Genomic DNA, 18594 nt, shown 5'->3' on the forward strand with positions numbered 1-18594 from the left:
AATTATTTTAAATTGTAATAATATATCACAATATAAAAAAAATAATCTGTATTTTTGATCAAATAAATGCAGGCTTGATGAGCAGAAGAAACTTCTTTCAAAAACATTAAAAATAGTAATGTGTCCAAACTTTTGGCCTGTACTGTATTTGAAAAGTGGAAATAAACGTGTTAAATAATAAAGTGTTTATCGGTTAGGGTAAGGAGAGCTTTATTGTCTCAATAAGGTGGCATCTATTCAATAATTTTAATAAATATAATCATTTACTTTGTTATTATTGCATACCATTTAATGTACAACAACACTTAGGTGCAAATAGTATCTGCCATTATTTATACGTAGAAATATCATCTACTATTTATTTACACTTATTGCAAAGAAAATTGACCTACTTCTATAGTTTAAATAGAATCAATCACTATTTTCATTTAGTGTAATTTGAATCTATTGATACTTAAACTTAGTGTAAATAGCATCTGTCACTAAGAAAATATGCTATTTTCACTTAGTGCAATTAGCCGCTGCCCCAAAAAAATCTGGTAATGATTATTGGAGCACATTTGACAAGAAAATAATATTTCAGTCTTTTTACTCAAAAACATATTGTTTAATTCAATGTATTACTTTCCATTTCTTTGTGAATTTTTTTTGGATGTGGATTCAGAAAGTAGCCAATGTCTGGAGGAAGGAACGTGTTTTCTTGTCCTCTAACATGCACATTTGTATGCGCTCAGATGTGCCGTACGTGATGAAGTTGGAGTCGTCTCCTCAGTCGACGTGCTGGCCCGGTCAGACTCTGTACCTCATGACTTCAGGATTCTCGGAGAAGCAGCGCTGGGTGGCCGTGCTGGAAGCCATCGTGGCCAGCAGTCGTGGAGCGAGAGAGAAAGCTGAAGCAGATGCTGTGAGTGAGACCAACCAGAAACACCACTCGTTCTGACATTTAAAGAGTGTGTGTGACGATATAGGGGGACAACTTAGACCTGTCTCTTTTTAAATATACAGCTTGGCGCAGTCTGAAGTTAGTTAGTATACTTTATTTTCCTTTTTCAGAAAATTTGTCTTGGACTCAAAGCTGCATTAGTACACAACATATACATACACACACAAACCAAAAAGAAAGGAGTAAAAAAAAAAAAAATAATAATAAAAAAAAAAAACGACTACATTACTACATCTTGCTATTTAACATATTAATATTATTTTTTGTAACGGTTACATTTACTCTTACACAGTGGGACTCTATACCGTCTCCATGATGGCAGAAGCTGATACATTGGAAATAAAACATGGCTTGAATCACTCACTATTGTCTGTGCATTTTTAAAAATCCACGATTCGTAAATTGATTGAAGTGATGAGTACTCTCTTACACCCATAACTTACATTGCAGTTTTCACAAGACGTGCAAGCTGTGATTTTAATTGGACCGAAAGATTGCCATACCAAGTTTGCATCCCATAATTTAAAAGACTACCTAAAACGGCATAATCAAATAATTGCATACATCTCTGATTTACACCAAACAGCCTTAGTCTTCTTAAAAAATAGTGTACAGTATATCTTGAATGCACTGCGAGTTTTTTGAGTAAAAATGTCTGCGAAGTGCATAAAATATAAAATGCACGTTTTAAACACTTTTGCATGCTCATGATGGTGTTTTTGATTTTGTACAGAAATTGTTGGGTAACTCTTTACTCAAGCTAGAAGGAGACGACCGTCTGGATATCAACTGCACCCTTCCATTGACTGACCAGGTATCTGTGTCAATCCCCTCATTTTACTTTCAATCGGTTTGAATTTTCAAGGTTAATTTCTTTATTTTCAGTCTCTGTTTGTTGTAGTCTGATACACAGTCGTCGGGTTATCTTGTTTTTGTCATCAGATTGTGTTGGTAGGCTCAGAGGAGGGTCTCTACGCCCTGAACGTGATTAAAAACTCCCTCACTCACATCCCGGGACTGGGATCCGTGTTTCAGATCCACATCATCAAGGACCACGACAAGCTGCTGATGATCGTGGGTGAGCAGAGACCATGATCACTGTGGGTTTCAGAAACCAAAACTAAAGGATTTTGACTAAGAGCCCTTGCAACATTAACAAAAGTACCATAATATCATGCTTTTTTGTCCTACACACCATGGTTAATAATACCATTTTTTTATTCCTGAAGCTCAAACAGTAGAGCATGGTGCTTGCAACACCAAGGTCATGGGTTCGATTCCAAGGGAATGCATGAACTAATACAAATTTATACGCTTTAGATAAAAGCATCTGGCAAATGCATAAAAAAGGAATTTTTTTAATGCATATTGTTTGGCTTTTATCCAAAGCGACTTGTGAATTCAAGGTAAAACAAATGATCAGTTTGTGGATTCCGTGCAAATTCTTATAATAAATTGTAAATACCTTTATGAAAATACCTTGGTACATGCATATGCTAATCATTAGGTATTAATCAAAATGCCATGGCATTATTGCAGTACTGTTTTGCAAGGGATGCATGTGAAATAAGTGGATTATGATGATGTGTTGTAGGGGATGAGCGGGCGCTGTGTCTGGTGGAGATTAAGAAGGTGAAACAGTCTTTGTCCCAGTCTCACCTCCCCACACTGCCAGAGATTGTGCCATATATCTTTGAGACCGTCAAGGGCTGTCATCTGTTTGCCACAGGCAGGGTAAGGCCGTGTGTTTCACTGCATTGCAACTTCCACTATTTTTAGTGCACTGCGTTGCATCATGCCGTTTGTGACGTGTAACCCAACAAATTTGTACCTTACACAGTATTTTATGTCTACTCTTGCTTTAGATAGAAAATGGTCCATGCATTTGTGCCGCAATGCCCAATAAAGTCACGATTCTGCGATACAACGACAATCTGAACAAGTTCTGTATACGGAAGGCAAGTAACGTTTGAGATTCTGAGTCTTGAAGCACTCGTCTTTGCAGCTGTTTGCTAAATTTGATGTGACAGTGGTTGATGTGCTTTGCTTTCTAAACTCCTTCACACGGACACACCTCTAATGATCCTTCTCTTCATCTCTCAGGAGATTGAAACGCTCGAGCCGTGCAGCTGCATCCACTTCACCAGCTACAGCATCATCATTGGTACCAATAAATTCTACGAGATTGAGATGAAGCAGTGTGTTCTGGATGGTAGGTATTACAGTGACGTCCTGTGAGCCAGTTTAGATGAGGGTCAGTCTCTCAGTCCTCTAGATGTGATGGATCTGTTATTTTAAAAGCATTTCGCTAGTCATTTTCTCCACATTTGCATGTTCCAGTGCAGATATCAGGTTGGACCGGCTGGCGGGCCATTTGTGAGACTATGATGATCAGGCACTTATAATTGGTAATTGTGCATTATGTAAACAGCGTTTTGCATGATGGGCTGTGTTTGGCAGAGTTCCTGGACAAGAATGACGTGTCGCTGGCGTCCGCTGTGTTCACTGGATCCTCCCACTGTTTCCCCATCTCCATCGTCCAGGTGTCCAGCACTCCACAGAAGGAGGAATATCTGCTCTGCTTCCACGGTCAGACACCCGTCACACCTTCTAAACTACAGCCATCTCCTATTGCATGACAATATTAAAGCAATAGTTGAGACAAAATCATTATTTACTCACCGTCATGTTGTTCCAAACACGTTTGCTGCTATTTTTCCCTGTAATTTATGTATGAACTATGCCTTTTAAAAAAAGCACATGTTGATTACTTTGCATATATAATGGTATATACCAATGGTCTACATATAATACAAGAAAGTAGTATGCAGCATGTATACTATTGCTGTTTTATTGAATACTCAATTAGTGCAATGCTTGACTTCACTTTCCATTGTCAGTGTGGTGAATGAAATGAAATCAACCTATTTCTTTGATAAGCCAGAAGTTAAGACAAAACAAACAAACTCTGATTAAAAATACAAAATAACTATTAATATGAGTCATAAAACCTTATTTATAACTGAAATAAACATGGTATTTTGAATTTTTCTCCAATTGTATTTATAATTGGATGCTGCAGAACTAAACATTAAATGTGACGACAATGCAACATGCTACATTATGATTTTTTTTTTTACATTTTTATTGCTGCAAACTCCATACTACTCCATCTATATTTTAGAAATAGAAATTCTAGAAGTGAGAATTTCTAGAAATTTAGAAATTCCATCTATATTTTAGAAATAGTGGTCATTACTCATTACAATAGCTACAGCCGTCACAGTTCCTAGATGAAAAATACAATTAAAAACACTTAAATTGTATTGATTTTCTTTTTTTTTTTACACTGTTTTCTATTAAATGTCTGATAACAGAGATCGGTGTGTTCGTGGATGCTTATGGTCGTAGAAGTCGCCCTGATGATCTCAAGTGGAGTCGACTTCCCCTGACGTTCGGTTAGCCAGTCTTCTTTTTTTGACAAACTCAAATGTGCAAAATGTAATAATGATCATCTTCAGTATGGATGCACTGATCATGATTTTTTTTATTTTTCAAGCTAGTTGGCCAATTCCAATACTGAATTTGTTGTTTGTTTTCTTCCTTTAAGGAAATGTATTTGTTGTTTATTTGCTCTATAACAGACCAAGCCTAAAAATAAATAAATAAATAAATAAATAAATCTATAAATATATATATATATCAGTAGCCTTCTTGAAATAAGAAGCAACCACTGCATTTAATCATGACCCAAACAAAGATGCTTCAAACATGCAGAATGAGCAGTTTTTATAATTGGATTGTATAATTTCAAGATTTAAAGCTAAAACAGAATAGCCTGCCTTTAGCTTTATGACAAAACAGCAGACGGACTGAATCCAAATGCAGATTCACTCTCTGACAGTAGGTGGCGCTACAGCAACAGCGGAGATATAGCTTTTACCGCTGTACACAAAGCTTATACATGGGCATTATGCAGAGGTAAGATGAAAATTAATGCCATCAAACTTTTCTGAAGACAGTCAGTTCCCTACAGAGATTCATTCATATAACCCCCCCCCCCCCCCCCGCCAATTCAATATTTATATATTTCATCCAATATTTCAGGCATCGCAAACAGTGAGCTAGCTGTGCCTGGTCCAGTGTTTGCTTTGCTGTGTTCTCAGCTTTGCATCCGTCTTCAGCGTCTCTGGTCTGTGTTAACGTCCTGTTTACAGACTTTATAATATTGCCACACAAAATACATTTTGGGAAATGATTGCAATGCAGTTTGTGTGCAAGTCTGGAATAGAGATTGGCCAAAATAAAACAAACAAAACAAAGCAATTCATGTCCGTTCGACCGTGCATCTCTAATCTTCAGAGTCACTCACTGAAGCATCTGTCTGTTTCCAGCTTTCAGAGAGCCGTATCTGTTTGTGACCAACTTCAACTCGCTGGATGTCATTGAGATTCAGGGACACGCAGCTCTTGGGTAGGATGACAGAAACACTGCATGCATGTAAGAAACCAGAATAACAGGAGGACTTGAGAGTGACACTAAATCCCCTTTAAAACAGGCCTCCCAGTTTCGCTCACCTGGACATTCCTAACCCCCGTTACCTGGGACCGGCCATATCGTCTGGTGCCATCTATCTGGCCTCGTCCTACCAGAACAAACTGCGGGTCATCTGCTGTAAGGGCAGCCTGGTGAGAGAGTCCGGGGAGCTGCAGAGGACCGGCTCCAGCAGGAGGTGCGGGTTATTTACCACAATATATTAAACTTACAGTCCCGCTTTGAAATGTGATTTAACCAGTTCTTATATGGAGATGGTTTAGGAGTGTTTTATGTGTATTAATTACCTCGGGCACACGGTCGCTCATTTAGAAAACTCCAAATTCATCAACATTCCAACGAGGTTAAAAGATTGATGAGTGTATGCATGTGTTGTGAATTAAGTGAGAAGTTAAAATGTATGTATAAATATGAGTAATGTACGCAATTATTAGTGAATGAGATTGTGTTTTTTTTCCATTTTGGTTCATTCTGAGCAGAAAACAAGAGAGCCGGAAACATTCAAATACAATGAACAATAATGTTGTAACCTGAACATAATATTTGTGTATTCATGTACTTCTGGCAAAATGAGAAGAAAAAGGATGACATGTTTGCTAGATCTATAATCTGACATGATTGCCACAGTGTTATCTGTACCGTGTTATGTTCATAATATTTATGTGATGATATAATATTAGTATGTATTAATATTTTGAATGATCTTTTCTTTTTATATTTTCTTTTTAATTTAAGTTTAATAATTTTTTTGTTGAACTTTTGTCTTTCATTTATTAGTTTTTATTTATTTTTTATTTTTACTTCTAGTAATTTTAATACTTCAATGTGGACTTATTTTATTTCAATTAGTTGCCATGGCAACATTTCTAAGTTTTTCATCTAATGATATTTTTTATTTTACTTCAGTCTTATTTCATTTAACAATATACATTTTTTAAATTTGTAGGTAACAGTAACAGCACAGGTACTGGACAGGTGAACTCCTTCCTGCCGTAAAAGCAAACAGGCAATGAAAGGATTCAGCCAATAGCAAGTGATGTAATTCTGTAAAAAAAACCAAAAAAACATATTCAATCTGAAACGGTTGCAACAACTTTCTTTCATGTTCTGCCAAAAGTCACTTTCCATTCCATTCCTAATCCCAGCAAAAAATTGACGTCTGTTATAATATTGCTGCTCCTTTCATTGTTTAAAAGCAATCAAATATTTGAGCTTGTGCATTTCAGTGATCTTCCCACGGTTCAAGGGATTCTCGCTGAGAACATCTCTTACCTGTGGAAAAATCACACCACGCGTTGAGTTGCTTAAAGGGATAGTTCACCCCAAAATTTTAGTTAGCCCATGATTTACTCACTCTCAAGCCATCCTAGGTGTATACGACATTCTTCTTTCAGACGAATACAATCGGAGTTATATATAAAAAATGTCCTGGCTCTTCCAAGCTTTATAATGGCAGTGAATGGGTGTATGTTTTTGGAAGTCCATCAAAGTGCATCCATCCATTATAAAAGTGCTCCACACGGCTCTGGCGGATTAATAAAGGCCTTCTGAAGTTAAGCGATGCATTCGGGTAAGAAAAATATCCATATTTAAAACTTAATCAACTAAAATAACAAGCTTCCGGCAGACGTCCTACGCATCGATTTACAGCGAAAGAGTAACCCTTGAACTTGACGCCCAACGTAATGACAAACGCGGTTGACCAGCCCTGTTTGTTTGATCCGCGAGAGGTGTCAAAGCTTACTCTACTCCTACATCTACGTCATACATCGTCCAGTGTTGCTCTTTTGGCGCAAGTCGACTTGCGTACGTCCGTTTGTCGGAAGCTAGTTATTTTAGTCAATATAGTTTTAAATATGGATATTTTTCTTACACGAACGCATCGCTTCACTTCAGAAGGCCTTTATTAACCCCAGAAGAGCCGTGTGGAGCACTTTTATCAGGGATGAATGCACTTTGAAGGACTTCCAAAAACATACACCCATTCACTCCCATTATAAAGCTTGGAAGAGCCAGGACATTTGTTAACATAACTCTGATTGTATTCGTCTGAAAGAAGAGTCATATACACCTAGGATGGCTTCAGGGTGAGTAAATCATGTGCTAATTTTCATTTTTGGGTGAACTCTCCCTTTAATGCTTGAATATTTCACATGCACATGCGTTTCCGTGCCTCATGCATTTACCCAAATCAGCCATTAATCTGACCTCCACAGCAGCCCAAACAAGCGTGGGCCGCCCACGTACAACGAGCACATCTCCAAGCGCCTGGCCTCGGGTCCCGGGGCCCAGGAGGGGCCGCTTCACCGCGAGCCCAGCACTCCTCACCGCTACCGCGAGGGCCGTACCGAGTTCCGGCGGGACAAATCTCCGGCCCGGCCTCTGGAGCGCGAGAAATCCCCCGGTCGAGCTGTGCTAGACAGCCGAAGAGAGCGCTCGCCCGGGCGCTTCGAGAGCAGTGGCAGCGAGAGAGACCGAGAGCGCTCGCGGCTTCACACTAGCTCTGTACGCACCCAGCTGACGCCCGTCAACAAGGTACGCACGAGACACTGCCACGTTAACTGTGTATCCTTCTAGGGATGCAAACCTCAGGTTTGGCGATGTTCATGCATGCACAAATACATGAACATCCGCCGCTTAGTTAAATTCCTTCTAGTTATGGCCTCAAACAGGGTGCACAGTTAATGCCCAGTCTCTGGGAAAATCAGCATCCTTTGCAGCAGTAATGATGTTTCTGCGTCAGACAGGGAAGTGTTGAAGTGACCTCTTTATCCTGGTGGTGGTGTAGGTTTGGGACCAGTCTTCAGTCTGAGAACGTCCCGGAGGGATGACGTAAGAGCCATCGTCCACTTCCAGCGTGGATTTAACAGGCGCTCCGTAAAACTCTGAACTGTATCATCTCATGCCTGTAACCGTGAACCGAGCCATGTTGTTTCACTCGAGTCTGGGACATTGTGCTGCTGATGTTGTAAAATCTGTCCATGCTGTAACCATTCATGAAGGTCCATTGTGAACTGCAGTTTTTTGGGCGAAGACCTTGAAGGAATGTCTCGGGTTCAGTAGAAAAAAACTCTATAATAGCATTTCGTGGCATAATGGCCATCGCCACAGAGAATCATTTTGTCTCTTTCATTATTTTTTTGGGAGTACACAAATTGTGGTTACAGTAATACATTTACAATGGAAGTAAACAGGAGTTTATGAATTTAAGGCAATACATTACAGGCAAAACCCATTGTTTTCTTCAGGCACTGGCTGAGATTTTGGGCTATTTTGCTTCTATCAGACTTGAGGAAAGTAAACATCCAAAATACACATTTAACAGTTTATTAGACTTTATCTATCAGCATCTGTAGATTTCAAATACAATACATAGGCCTATCTCTAAAAGTGGGGTTTTTTCTCCAGAAATCTGCAGCACTTTCACGTTTTATTCATATTTGTTTACTGCAGGTAAATTTTCATATCATTTTTGCCTGATGACTTGCATTTTATTCCTGAAAATATTACAGTACAAAACTACTGTGTTTCTGATTTATAAAAACAACTTCAACTCTAATATGTCAACAGAATGAAACAAGAATCTGGCTTTTTCCAATGTTCATATTTCTGTTCTGTAAATGTATCCACATTAGTTAATATTTAATTATTGCATATACAAACATGACTTTCAGAAAACATAATAAAACAGTAATAAAACTTCCATTTATTGGCTGGGACATTCTACGTGTTATTTTTTCTTCATGTAAACAGGATCATTCTGGCATCCCACATTTACTGGCTTTACATAATCATAACATAAGTTATTTTATTGGATATATAACTGCACTGACGCAATTTGAGCTCGCATTAAAAATGTACTTTCATTGTATCTTACTGTAACCACCATTTTTGGTTTAGATAAAATTATGATCTGTGGTAATCAGCAAACCACAAATGCTGTAGATGTATATTGACCCCGGGATATTCCTTTAACCACTTGATTATTAGCACATTGTAAATATGGTGATTTCAATTTTTATAGCTAAACGGAACTTGACTGATGAAGCAATGAAGTCTATTTTTTATGCTATTAAACTGTTTGTATAGACAGTTGAAATGGGTTTCCTACAGAAAAGTACAGAAAAGGTTTTATTTCCCTTAATGTTGTATGCTAATGTGGTAAACAGTCAATTTGGCTGCTCTTAATTAGTTTGTCCGGTTTTTTAAGATATATTTGACTGACATTATCGAACCTACTGCACATTGTATATTTTTATGCTAATAGAGTTTGAGCTTGTAAATCTTTTTAAGGAGACACGTCATGTTCTCGCTACAACAAGTGTCCTTGTGATGTTCAAGTGAACTTATCGTATTTTGTTGGAAATAACGAAGCTTTCGTCGACACACAGCAGCAAATCCACACGGGGCTCTTCTGGACATTTCTGCTGCTTTCTCGTTAACGGACGTCGTCCTGTTGAGCTGTGTGATCACGTCCGGTAGGGTTTGTAGAAGACCTAGCTGTCGTTCCTCGTGGGATATGAAGCTCAGTTTGCGGCTTCTCGAGTTCACGGGTAATTGTAACTAACGTTAAACGCCTGAGTGATCCTATCAAACGCATGATAAATCTGACTTGGGGCGTCCCGTTATGTACTACCTTAATATTGATAATCGATGTTTTTCAACCTACAAGGCTGCTTACCTTGAGCTTTCTTTTTGTATAAAGAAATGACACTATATTAAACACTAATAAAGTATGAGCCATACCGTATTCTTAGCGTTGAGTCTTTTTTTATATATATATTTTTTGGTCTGCCAGAACATCACATGTTCACTAAGCGCTTAAAGGGGTGGTATAATGCCCTTTTCAAAGATGTAAAACAAGTCTCTGATGTTCCCAGAGTGTGTATGTGAAGTTTTAGCTCAAAATACTCTACAGATATTTGTATATAGCATGTTAAAGTTGTCACTTTTTGAGGGTGAGCAAAAACACGTTTTGTGTCTGTTCCTTTAAATGCAAATGAGCTGCTGCTCCCGGCACAGGGGGCGGAGCTTCAACAGCTTGTGTTATTTTACCTCACACAGACATGCACTGAACATTTCAAAAACTTTTAGACTTTTATGTTCAACCCGGAGTCAGATGATGTCAACGGAGTCAATGATGGAGAGACTCAAGAAGAAGTGACAACATGAAGAAAGATACAGGATGTTTCTGAATGGTTAGTTGATGAGTTTATGTAGCTGATGTGTAGTTATCTTCTAGTCACTGATTAGCATATTCTGTCTTGATAATCTATAAATCGTGTTCAGGGGGCGGGGTTTATGTAAATTCTAGGGTTGGTGATGTCACTAACCTGGGAGGAATGTCTTGTAGTCCCGACCAGCCGTTTGTAAAAACACGCAATTAAACAAGACAACGCTCTTCATCACCACTGTAATGTAATGCTACAGAATGTCAATCTATTGCCTGCTGGTCCATGCATGGTCACATTTAATTTATTAACTCTTTTGTAGCCTATTATTGGTTTAATTTCTTAACCTTCTTTAGACCTTCTGTAGCCCCGCCCCTTTTCAGCTCTTCGCTCTTTGTGTTCTGTCTTCCAGTTTGTAACTCCACAGCATGAAGGTAAGATCTTACAGATTTATAAATAAACCAAAATCTTCCCGTTCTACTGACATTTGTCATGAAATCCACTTAAAACGTTACAATGCTCATGATAATTAGTTAAAATAAGTAAATCCACTTCACCAGCTAATTATTCTTCGACAGCGATACCATAGAAATATACAGAACACCACAAAAACACACGTTCAAAGACTAAATTCTAAAGATGGCTGAGCACTTGTTTCTCTGGCGCATAAGGTCTATAGTATGAACAACCCCTTTTGTAAAAAGCATATCGAGGCTGGGTCAGATACAAAAGCTCGTTTAATTTTATAATGTATAATTAGCTTTTTTTGTCTCTAATTAAACAACCAAGATTTGGTAAGTGGTCTGTGTAAATAAACATCAAATAAATGTGGTTTTAAATGCATTATGTACTATGCACTTTTAAATGTCTATGTAAACGAGGCTCTAGTTTATTAGTTTTATACATTGTAAGTTAATGTTAAAGCCTCTAAGGAATACTTTAAGCAAGAAGATTTAATATCAACAACTTTAATGGAGCAAGATTTATGATAGTGGGAGTTAGATGAGCAGAAGTGTACAGCCTTACACACTGATGTTATTGACCAAATCAGGATTTCTCAAACTGGGTGATTGCGAGGAAGTTCGTGAAAAGCAAATGTAAAATTAATAATATAATTATTAAAAAAATAAAAATGATACAATATAACATTTTAATAAAATAAAATAAAAAAAGATTCAATATTTTAATTGTTTACCTGCCTATGTGACCAATAACCAACATCAGAGTCTGTGAATGTGTTGTTACATTATTAAAATATTAAATCTCAGGCGGACTTGAAGTAAACATTTTAGGTAAAAGGGGTTTGGCTTGTGAATCTTCGCAGTGTAAACACAGTCGGGTCAGTGAATTGAGTCCAGGAGTCGGTTCAGTTGGAATTCCACTTTGTTTAATTCTTACAGAAATCTGCAACAGTGTATTTCTGATGATTACCAATGTGCAAAATACAAACCCATGGAATTTACTCTTTCTGAAAAAAAAAAATTATAATTCACATTCATGGATTGGCGTTAATGCAAAAGCTGTCGCACCGGTGACACTGAAAGCACTCTTGCACCGACTTCTACCAAGAGGAGCAGAGGTCATCAGCTTTAGGAATTAACGCCCATCATCATCACGGCCCTAAACCCTCAGGAGCTTCCAGGTCATTATAGCATCAGCTGGCGAGCCCAGTGTCAAGGTTATAGTTCACCGCAAACAATTAAAATTGTCATTATTTACTCACTTGCTGTTGTAGTTTTAACTTTTTCATTGAACTCTTTTCCATATAATAGTGATCACATCCATCAAGCTCCCAAAAAAAGACAAAAGCAATACAATAAAACTTGCAGTCGCTATGAACTGTCATTACGTGGAAAAGAGTTGCATGAAGATTCTCCGAATTCTGAGGGTGAGTAAACGCATCATCAGGTGAACTCTGGCTGAAAGATCGGCTGATCGAGGGAAACGTCACAATTAACCTCCAAAAATGTGGATAAACTGGGAAAGGCAACCTAAAGAGATTTTGATTGTGATTTGTGCGTCATTTCTCAAATGTGTGTGTGTGTGTGTGTGGAAGGGGCTTTATCTTCAGTGCAAAGGCAGCTCACACCCATCAACACTGATTATTCTGTGGTGAATCAATTGTCAGGATTGAACATACAATTCAAACAAAAACTTGATAATAAATAAGTGTTGAGAGCGCAAAGAAAAACAAAAAACATCATCATCTGGGGCCCTAATGCAGCATATCACATACATCTCTCTCCACATACAACTGTTCAGCATCACTGGGAGGACAAAAATAAGAAATACATTAAAAGAAAACCCCCAAATGGCTACAACTGGGGAAAACAACACAACTTATATTTGGTGACTAATTTAGTGAGCCACTATTCAAGAATTCTATACAATTTCTCATTTTAAAAGCTATACGTCTCATTCTTATATCATTCTAATATATTATCTCATTTGTCTCGCATGTATGTTACAAAAAAAAAAAAAAAAAAGCATTAGTGAGAAGGTCTCAGAAGCAGACCGTGTCTAAACCAGCCGGCGTCCACACAGCAGATCAGAAAGACAAGAGCGCCCTCTAGTGGCCCGTGCTGACATCACTTCCTGTCCACTATACAGTCAACATTAGAGAGAAAAAAATGAATGGTTTCTATTTGAGAAAGTACTTTGGAGTAACTAACCAAGAATCTGGAAATTTGGTGCATTCAAACCCTAGACTGTTTGAATGCTGTGTGGCACCCAGAATCACTTGTGCAACCTCAAAAAAAAAGAAAAGAAAAAAAAAGCAGATTGTTGAAAGACAAGAGATGAGAACTCAAAAAACAAAGCTAGGATCTTGCGGACTCGTCCCAGAAGCACCTTTCACACCCTGTGATCTTTGTGAGATGACGAGGGAGGAAACCCTACTCTCGCACGCCGTCCGCTGGTTGGTGAAAACCTTCCCTCTTATGCAGCAGGTACAGGACAAGTGTCATCGCAAAATGAAGACAAGCTCTCAATCGTAACCCGCCTCCGCAATTAAGTCTCTTCTGCAAACGCCAACTGAAAGTGCTAAGCCTCCTCTCCTCCCTGGACGACTCTCTGTGCGTTCCACATCGTTCCATATATATACATGATTCCCTTTCGGGTGGGAAAGAAGCGACTTCAGTCTCTTGAGCTTCTACCTCTCGTCCTGTGGGTCCTCGGCAGTTGTCCGTGTGCAGGTCTGGGATCAGTTGGAGCTGGCCGTGATGGGTTTGTCCAGCTCCATCTCCAGAGCCGAGGCGGGAACCTGCAGGTTGCTGAAACACGACCTACACACACGACTGGGCTCGAACAACTGCTGGCTTGGCACCGGGATCTTCTGATCGCAACAGCTGGCACAGAACACATTCCCACAATTCCTGCAGGGGGCGGTAGAGGTCGGGGAAGTAGAGAGAGAGAGAGAGAGAGAGAGAGAGAGAGAGAGAGAGAGAGAGAGAGAGAGAGAGAGAGAGAAGTAGGGAGTCAGAGAAAAAAAAAGTTTCGAAAGAAAAAAAATAGAATAGAATTAGTACCTTTATAAATCACTTTTAAGAATTTAAGATAGTACTACCTAGAATATATAAGACTTATTTTTTTGCATTTGAACGCATTACAACTGGATGCACTACATAAAAATAAAAAAAACTACAGAAAAAGCACTATAATTTAAAATAACAATATGAGGATATTAATGCATTCAAACTGAATGCACTACATTTTTGAAATATAATAAAAATATGAATTATTCTTATTGATATTATTTAGATTCATCACATTTAAAATCTGAGATCACTAAGAAAGCTCCTCAAATAAATACATAGCGATAGCCCTAATAAGAAAAAAAAAAATAGAATAGAATTAGTACCTTTATAAATCACTTCTAGAATTTAAGATAGTACTACCTAGAATATATAAGACTTTTTTTTTTTTGCATTTGAATGCATTAGAACTGTATGGAAGCTTGTTTCCGCCACTGAATAATAAATAAATAATAATAATTGCGACTTTTTATCTCACAATTCGGACTTTTTTTCTCACAATTGCGACTTTATTTCTCAGAATTGCGAGATATGAAGTCAGAATTGTGAGAAATAAGTCGCAATTGGGAGATATAAAGTCGCAATTCTGAGAAATAAGTCGCAATTGTGAGATAAAAAGTCGTAATTCTGAGAAATAAGTCGCAATTGGGAGATATAAAGTCGCAATTCTGAGATATAAAGTCGCAATTGCGAGATATAAAGTCGCAATTCTGAGAAATAAAGTCGCAATTGGGAGATATAAAGTCGCAATTCTGAGATATAAAGTCGCAATTGGGAGATATAAAGTCGCAATTCTGAGATATAAAGTCGCAATTGGGAGATAAAAAGTCGCAATTCTGAGAAATAAGTCGCAATTGGGAGATATAAAGTCGCAATTCTGAGATATAAAGTCGCAATTGCGAGATATAAAGTCGCAATTCTGAGAAATAAAGTCGCAATTGGGAGATATAAAGTCGCAATTCTGAGATATAAAGTCGCAATTGGGAGATATAAAGTCGCAATTCTGAGATATAAAGTCGCAATTGGGAGATAAAAAGTCGCAATTCTGAGAAATAAAGTCGCAATTGGGAGATAAAAAGTCGCAATTCTGAGAAATAAAGTCGCAATTGGGAGATATAAAGTCGCAATTCTGAGAAATAAAGTCGCAATTGAGAGATAAAAAGTCGCAATTCTGAGAAATAAGTCGCAATTGGGAGATATAAAGTCGCAATTCTGAGATATAAAGTCGCAATTGGGAGATAAAAAGTCGCAATTCTGAGAAATAAAGTCGCAATTGGGAGATATAAAGTCGCAATTCTGAGATATAAAGTCGCAATTGGGAGATATAAAGTCGCAATTCTGAGATATAAAGTCGCAATTGGGAGATAAAAAGTCGCAATTCTGAGAAATAAAGTCGCAATTGGGAGATATAAAGTCGCAATTCTGAGAAATAAAGTCGCAATTGGGAGATAAAAAGTCGCAATTCTGAGAAATAAGTCGCAATTGGGAGATATAAAGTCGCAATTCTGAGATATAAAGTCGCAATTGGGAGATAAAAAGTCGCAATTCTGAGAAATAAAGTCTCAATTGGGAGATATAAAGTCGCAATTCTGAGAAATAAAGTCGCAATTGGGAGATAAAAAGTCGCAATTCTGAGAAATAAAGTCGCAATTGGGAGATAAAAAGTCGCAATTCTGAGAAATAAAGTCGCAATTGGGAGATAAAAAGTCGCAATTCTGAGAAATAAAGTCGCAATTGGGAGATAAAAAGTCGCAATTCTGAGAAATAAGTCGCAATTGGGAGATATAAAGTCGCAATTCTGAGAAATAAGTCGCAATTCTGAGATATAAAGTCGCAATTCTGAGAAATAAAGTCGCAACTGGGAGATATAAAGTCAGAATTGTGAGATATAAACTATTCTGAGGTAAAATAAAAAAATACAAAAAAAAAAGTCCGTTTTTTTTTTCCTTAGAATTGGACTTTATATCTCACAATTGTGAGTTTATATCTCACAACTCTGAGAAAAGATGTCAGAATTGCGAGATGTAAACTCGCAATTGTGAGATAAAAAGTCGCAATTATCTTTTAAAATGTTTTATTCTGTGGCGGAAACAAGCTTCCATAGAACTGAATGCACTACATAAAAAAAAAAAAAAAAATTAACTACAGAAAAAGCACTATAATTTAAAATAACAATAATGAGGATATGAATGCATTCAAACTGAATGCACTAAATTTTTTTTAAATATAATAAAAATAAGAATTATTCTTATTGATATTATTTAGATTCATTACATTTAAAATCTGAGATCACTAAGAAAGCTCCTCAAATAAACACATACCGATAGCCCTAATTTAAACACATTTTACTAGTAACATTGTACAAAATATATATATATTAAAAAGTTCTCGATCACGTCCTGAACAGTAAACGACAGTGTTAAAGTGTTAAGGGTGGGAGGGGCTTCTTCAGGTCTGGACGAAATGAAGCCCAGACACATGCAGACTTACTGCAAGAAAACATCTAATTACTGTAATCACAAAGGAGTGAGAAGAGGTGCATCATCAGCGCCACACACTGTGTTATACAGAATCATGCAGCCCTTCATGTATTACCATCATACTCAAACACACATGCACAACTGCATGGGGAGAGAGAACATAAAAGGAGAGGCTTTACATAAAATCAATCACAATTTCCATCCATGAATCTCCATGACTTCCAGTTCACCTGAGCCTTATCACTGAAAACAGGACTTTCTGGCTCTTATGAAGTAAAGTTTGATGTACTAGTCTATAGAAATACTGCAGGTATATTCACAAAGCATCATCATGGTACTGGCACCAGGAACACATGTGACCTCATTTACATGCCAAAGCCTGTGCAGTTGCAGTGTTAACTCAATTTACATGCAAAGAGACTAAACAAATCATTTTTCAAATATGGAAATATATTATAGGTCTAAAAAAACAGTGAGGGTGGAAAATGGTTATAGAAAAACTGAATTATGGCTGGATTTGGTGCAGGAAAACCTTAACTACCATTAGAAAGGGATTTCAAGTGTCCATATTTGCCACTTTTACAGCATTTTATTTAAAAGATTAGATTTATTTACACTACTGGTCTTGAAAGAAGTGTCTTCTGCTCACCAAGGCTGCATTTATTTGATCTAAAGCAAAAAAACAGATAAAGCAAAAACAGTAATTTTGTGAAATATTGTTACAATTTAAAAATAACTGTTTTCTATGTGAATATACTTTAAAATGTAATTTATTCCTGTGATCAAAGCTGCATTTTCAGCATCATTACTCCAGCCTTTAGTCACATGATCCTTCAGAAATCATTCTAATATGATGATTTGCTGCTAAAGAACTACAATCCTGCTGCTCAGGAGTCTTTGATTAATAAAAAGTTTAAAAGAGCATTTACATTTTTTAAAATGATTATTATAAATGTCTTAACTGATTAATTTCATGCATTTCTTAAAAAAAAAAAAAAAAAAAAAAAATTACTGACTACACTTCTGAACATTAGTGTATGAATCGAAGACATGAAAATGAAAAGGCAAAACCCCTCTGTTCTCTCTTAGACTGGCTCTCTGGATCCTGTGTAATTACTACGGTACATTTCCCCCTAAACCATAACAGAGACGGCCCACTTCAACCCTATGAAGAGATGGAGGAGGAGAAGGTTAGGTCACTCTGAAGCGATGCAGGGTTAACGGGACATACGAGCCTGAGAATGACAGAGAGAGAGAGGGCAATTCTCACCAAACCTCTTCCATACGCTCCTTGCCTCTGTGGTACAGGAGGAGAAATGAACTTCAAATCCTAGTAGTGTGAAACCTAGTGAGATTTCTAACTAGAAAGCATTTGTAGGCATCACTGGCCTGACACAATTAAGGCTGTACCTTTGTTTTTAGGCCAAATCTAAGGATACTTTAACATAATCCCAGAATACATTGTAATCTTTCCAAATGGCAGATGGAGTTGAAAGAAATATAAAAGACTGCAAATAATATTTCATGCATTGCTGAAAATAACTAATGCACTCAAATATTGGGTGATAGTCGGAACTCTACTACTATAAATTGAAGTATTTGTATATTTGTTTATTAAAGGTATAGCGGAGGATCTTTCCAAATTTTAGATAAGACCCGCCCTCTCCACTTTTTGAAAAGTTTGATTGATTCACCAGAATGATTGACAATTAGGAGGACCAATAGTTTAGACTACCCACCAGGAAGTAAAACATCCTCCGCTATACCTTTAAGTTTATGATCTTTTGCATTCTATTATGCACTTCACTATTTGGTGTGCATATTGCAGGACGTTGCTGCCAAGGTATAGCATTTCAAATCAGTCACTTGTTATGAGCTTCCATTTCAGTCAGAATGCTGCCTGTGTTTAGGTG

General features: G+C 37.4%; 2 protein-coding genes and 1 long non-coding RNA gene across 29 annotated transcripts in view; 1 reads left to right on the forward strand and 2 right to left on the reverse strand.

Moving 5' to 3' along the window:
- Nucleotides 1–10247, forward strand: part of citb (citron rho-interacting serine/threonine kinase b) — a 68041-nt gene extending 57794 nt beyond the window's left edge. For 4 of the 7 annotated variants that reach the window (XM_082187821.1, XM_082187825.1, XM_082187826.1 and 1 more), the window contains 11 exons: nt 735–904; nt 1677–1757; nt 1886–2021; nt 2538–2677; nt 2809–2901; nt 3047–3155; nt 3404–3532; nt 4321–4401; nt 5338–5416; nt 5502–5675; nt 7714–10247. In XM_082187821.1, coding sequence (XP_082043947.1) covers nt 735–904; nt 1677–1757; nt 1886–2021; nt 2538–2677; nt 2809–2901; nt 3047–3155; nt 3404–3532; nt 4321–4401; nt 5338–5416; nt 5502–5675; nt 7714–8074 — 1553 coding nt within the window. In that variant the 3' untranslated portion in view covers nt 8075–10247. The remainder of the gene's footprint in view (nt 1–734; nt 905–1676; nt 1758–1885; nt 2022–2537; nt 2678–2808; nt 2902–3046; nt 3156–3403; nt 3533–4320; nt 4402–5337; nt 5417–5501; nt 5676–7713) is intronic. The other 3 variants (XM_082187823.1, XM_082187824.1, XM_082187822.1) reach the window with 3 other exon arrangements.
- On the reverse strand, nt 1215–1498 carry LOC309513268. Its single transcript, XR_014211394.1, has 2 exons — nt 1401–1498; nt 1215–1268 (listed from the first exon to the last, which is right to left on the reverse strand). It is a non-coding gene; the product is annotated as an uncharacterized lncRNA (long non-coding RNA).
- A 1786-nt stretch (nt 10248–12033) lies between the features above and the next one.
- The window catches only part of mtmr3 (myotubularin related protein 3), a 40835-nt gene continuing 34274 nt past the window's right edge, over nt 12034–18594 (reverse strand). For 5 of the 21 annotated variants that reach the window (XM_082187833.1, XM_082187839.1, XM_082187832.1 and 2 more), the window contains one exon: nt 12034–14042. In XM_082187833.1, the coding sequence (XP_082043959.1) occupies nt 13871–14042 (172 nt within the window). In that variant the 3' untranslated portion in view covers nt 12034–13870. The other 16 variants (XM_082187840.1, XM_082187843.1, XM_082187842.1 and 13 more) reach the window with 9 other exon arrangements.

Source organism: Leuciscus leuciscus (genome assembly GCF_965113295.1).
Source record: "Leuciscus leuciscus genome assembly, chromosome: 13".
Taxonomy (NCBI): Eukaryota; Metazoa; Chordata; class Actinopteri; order Cypriniformes; family Leuciscidae; genus Leuciscus; species Leuciscus leuciscus.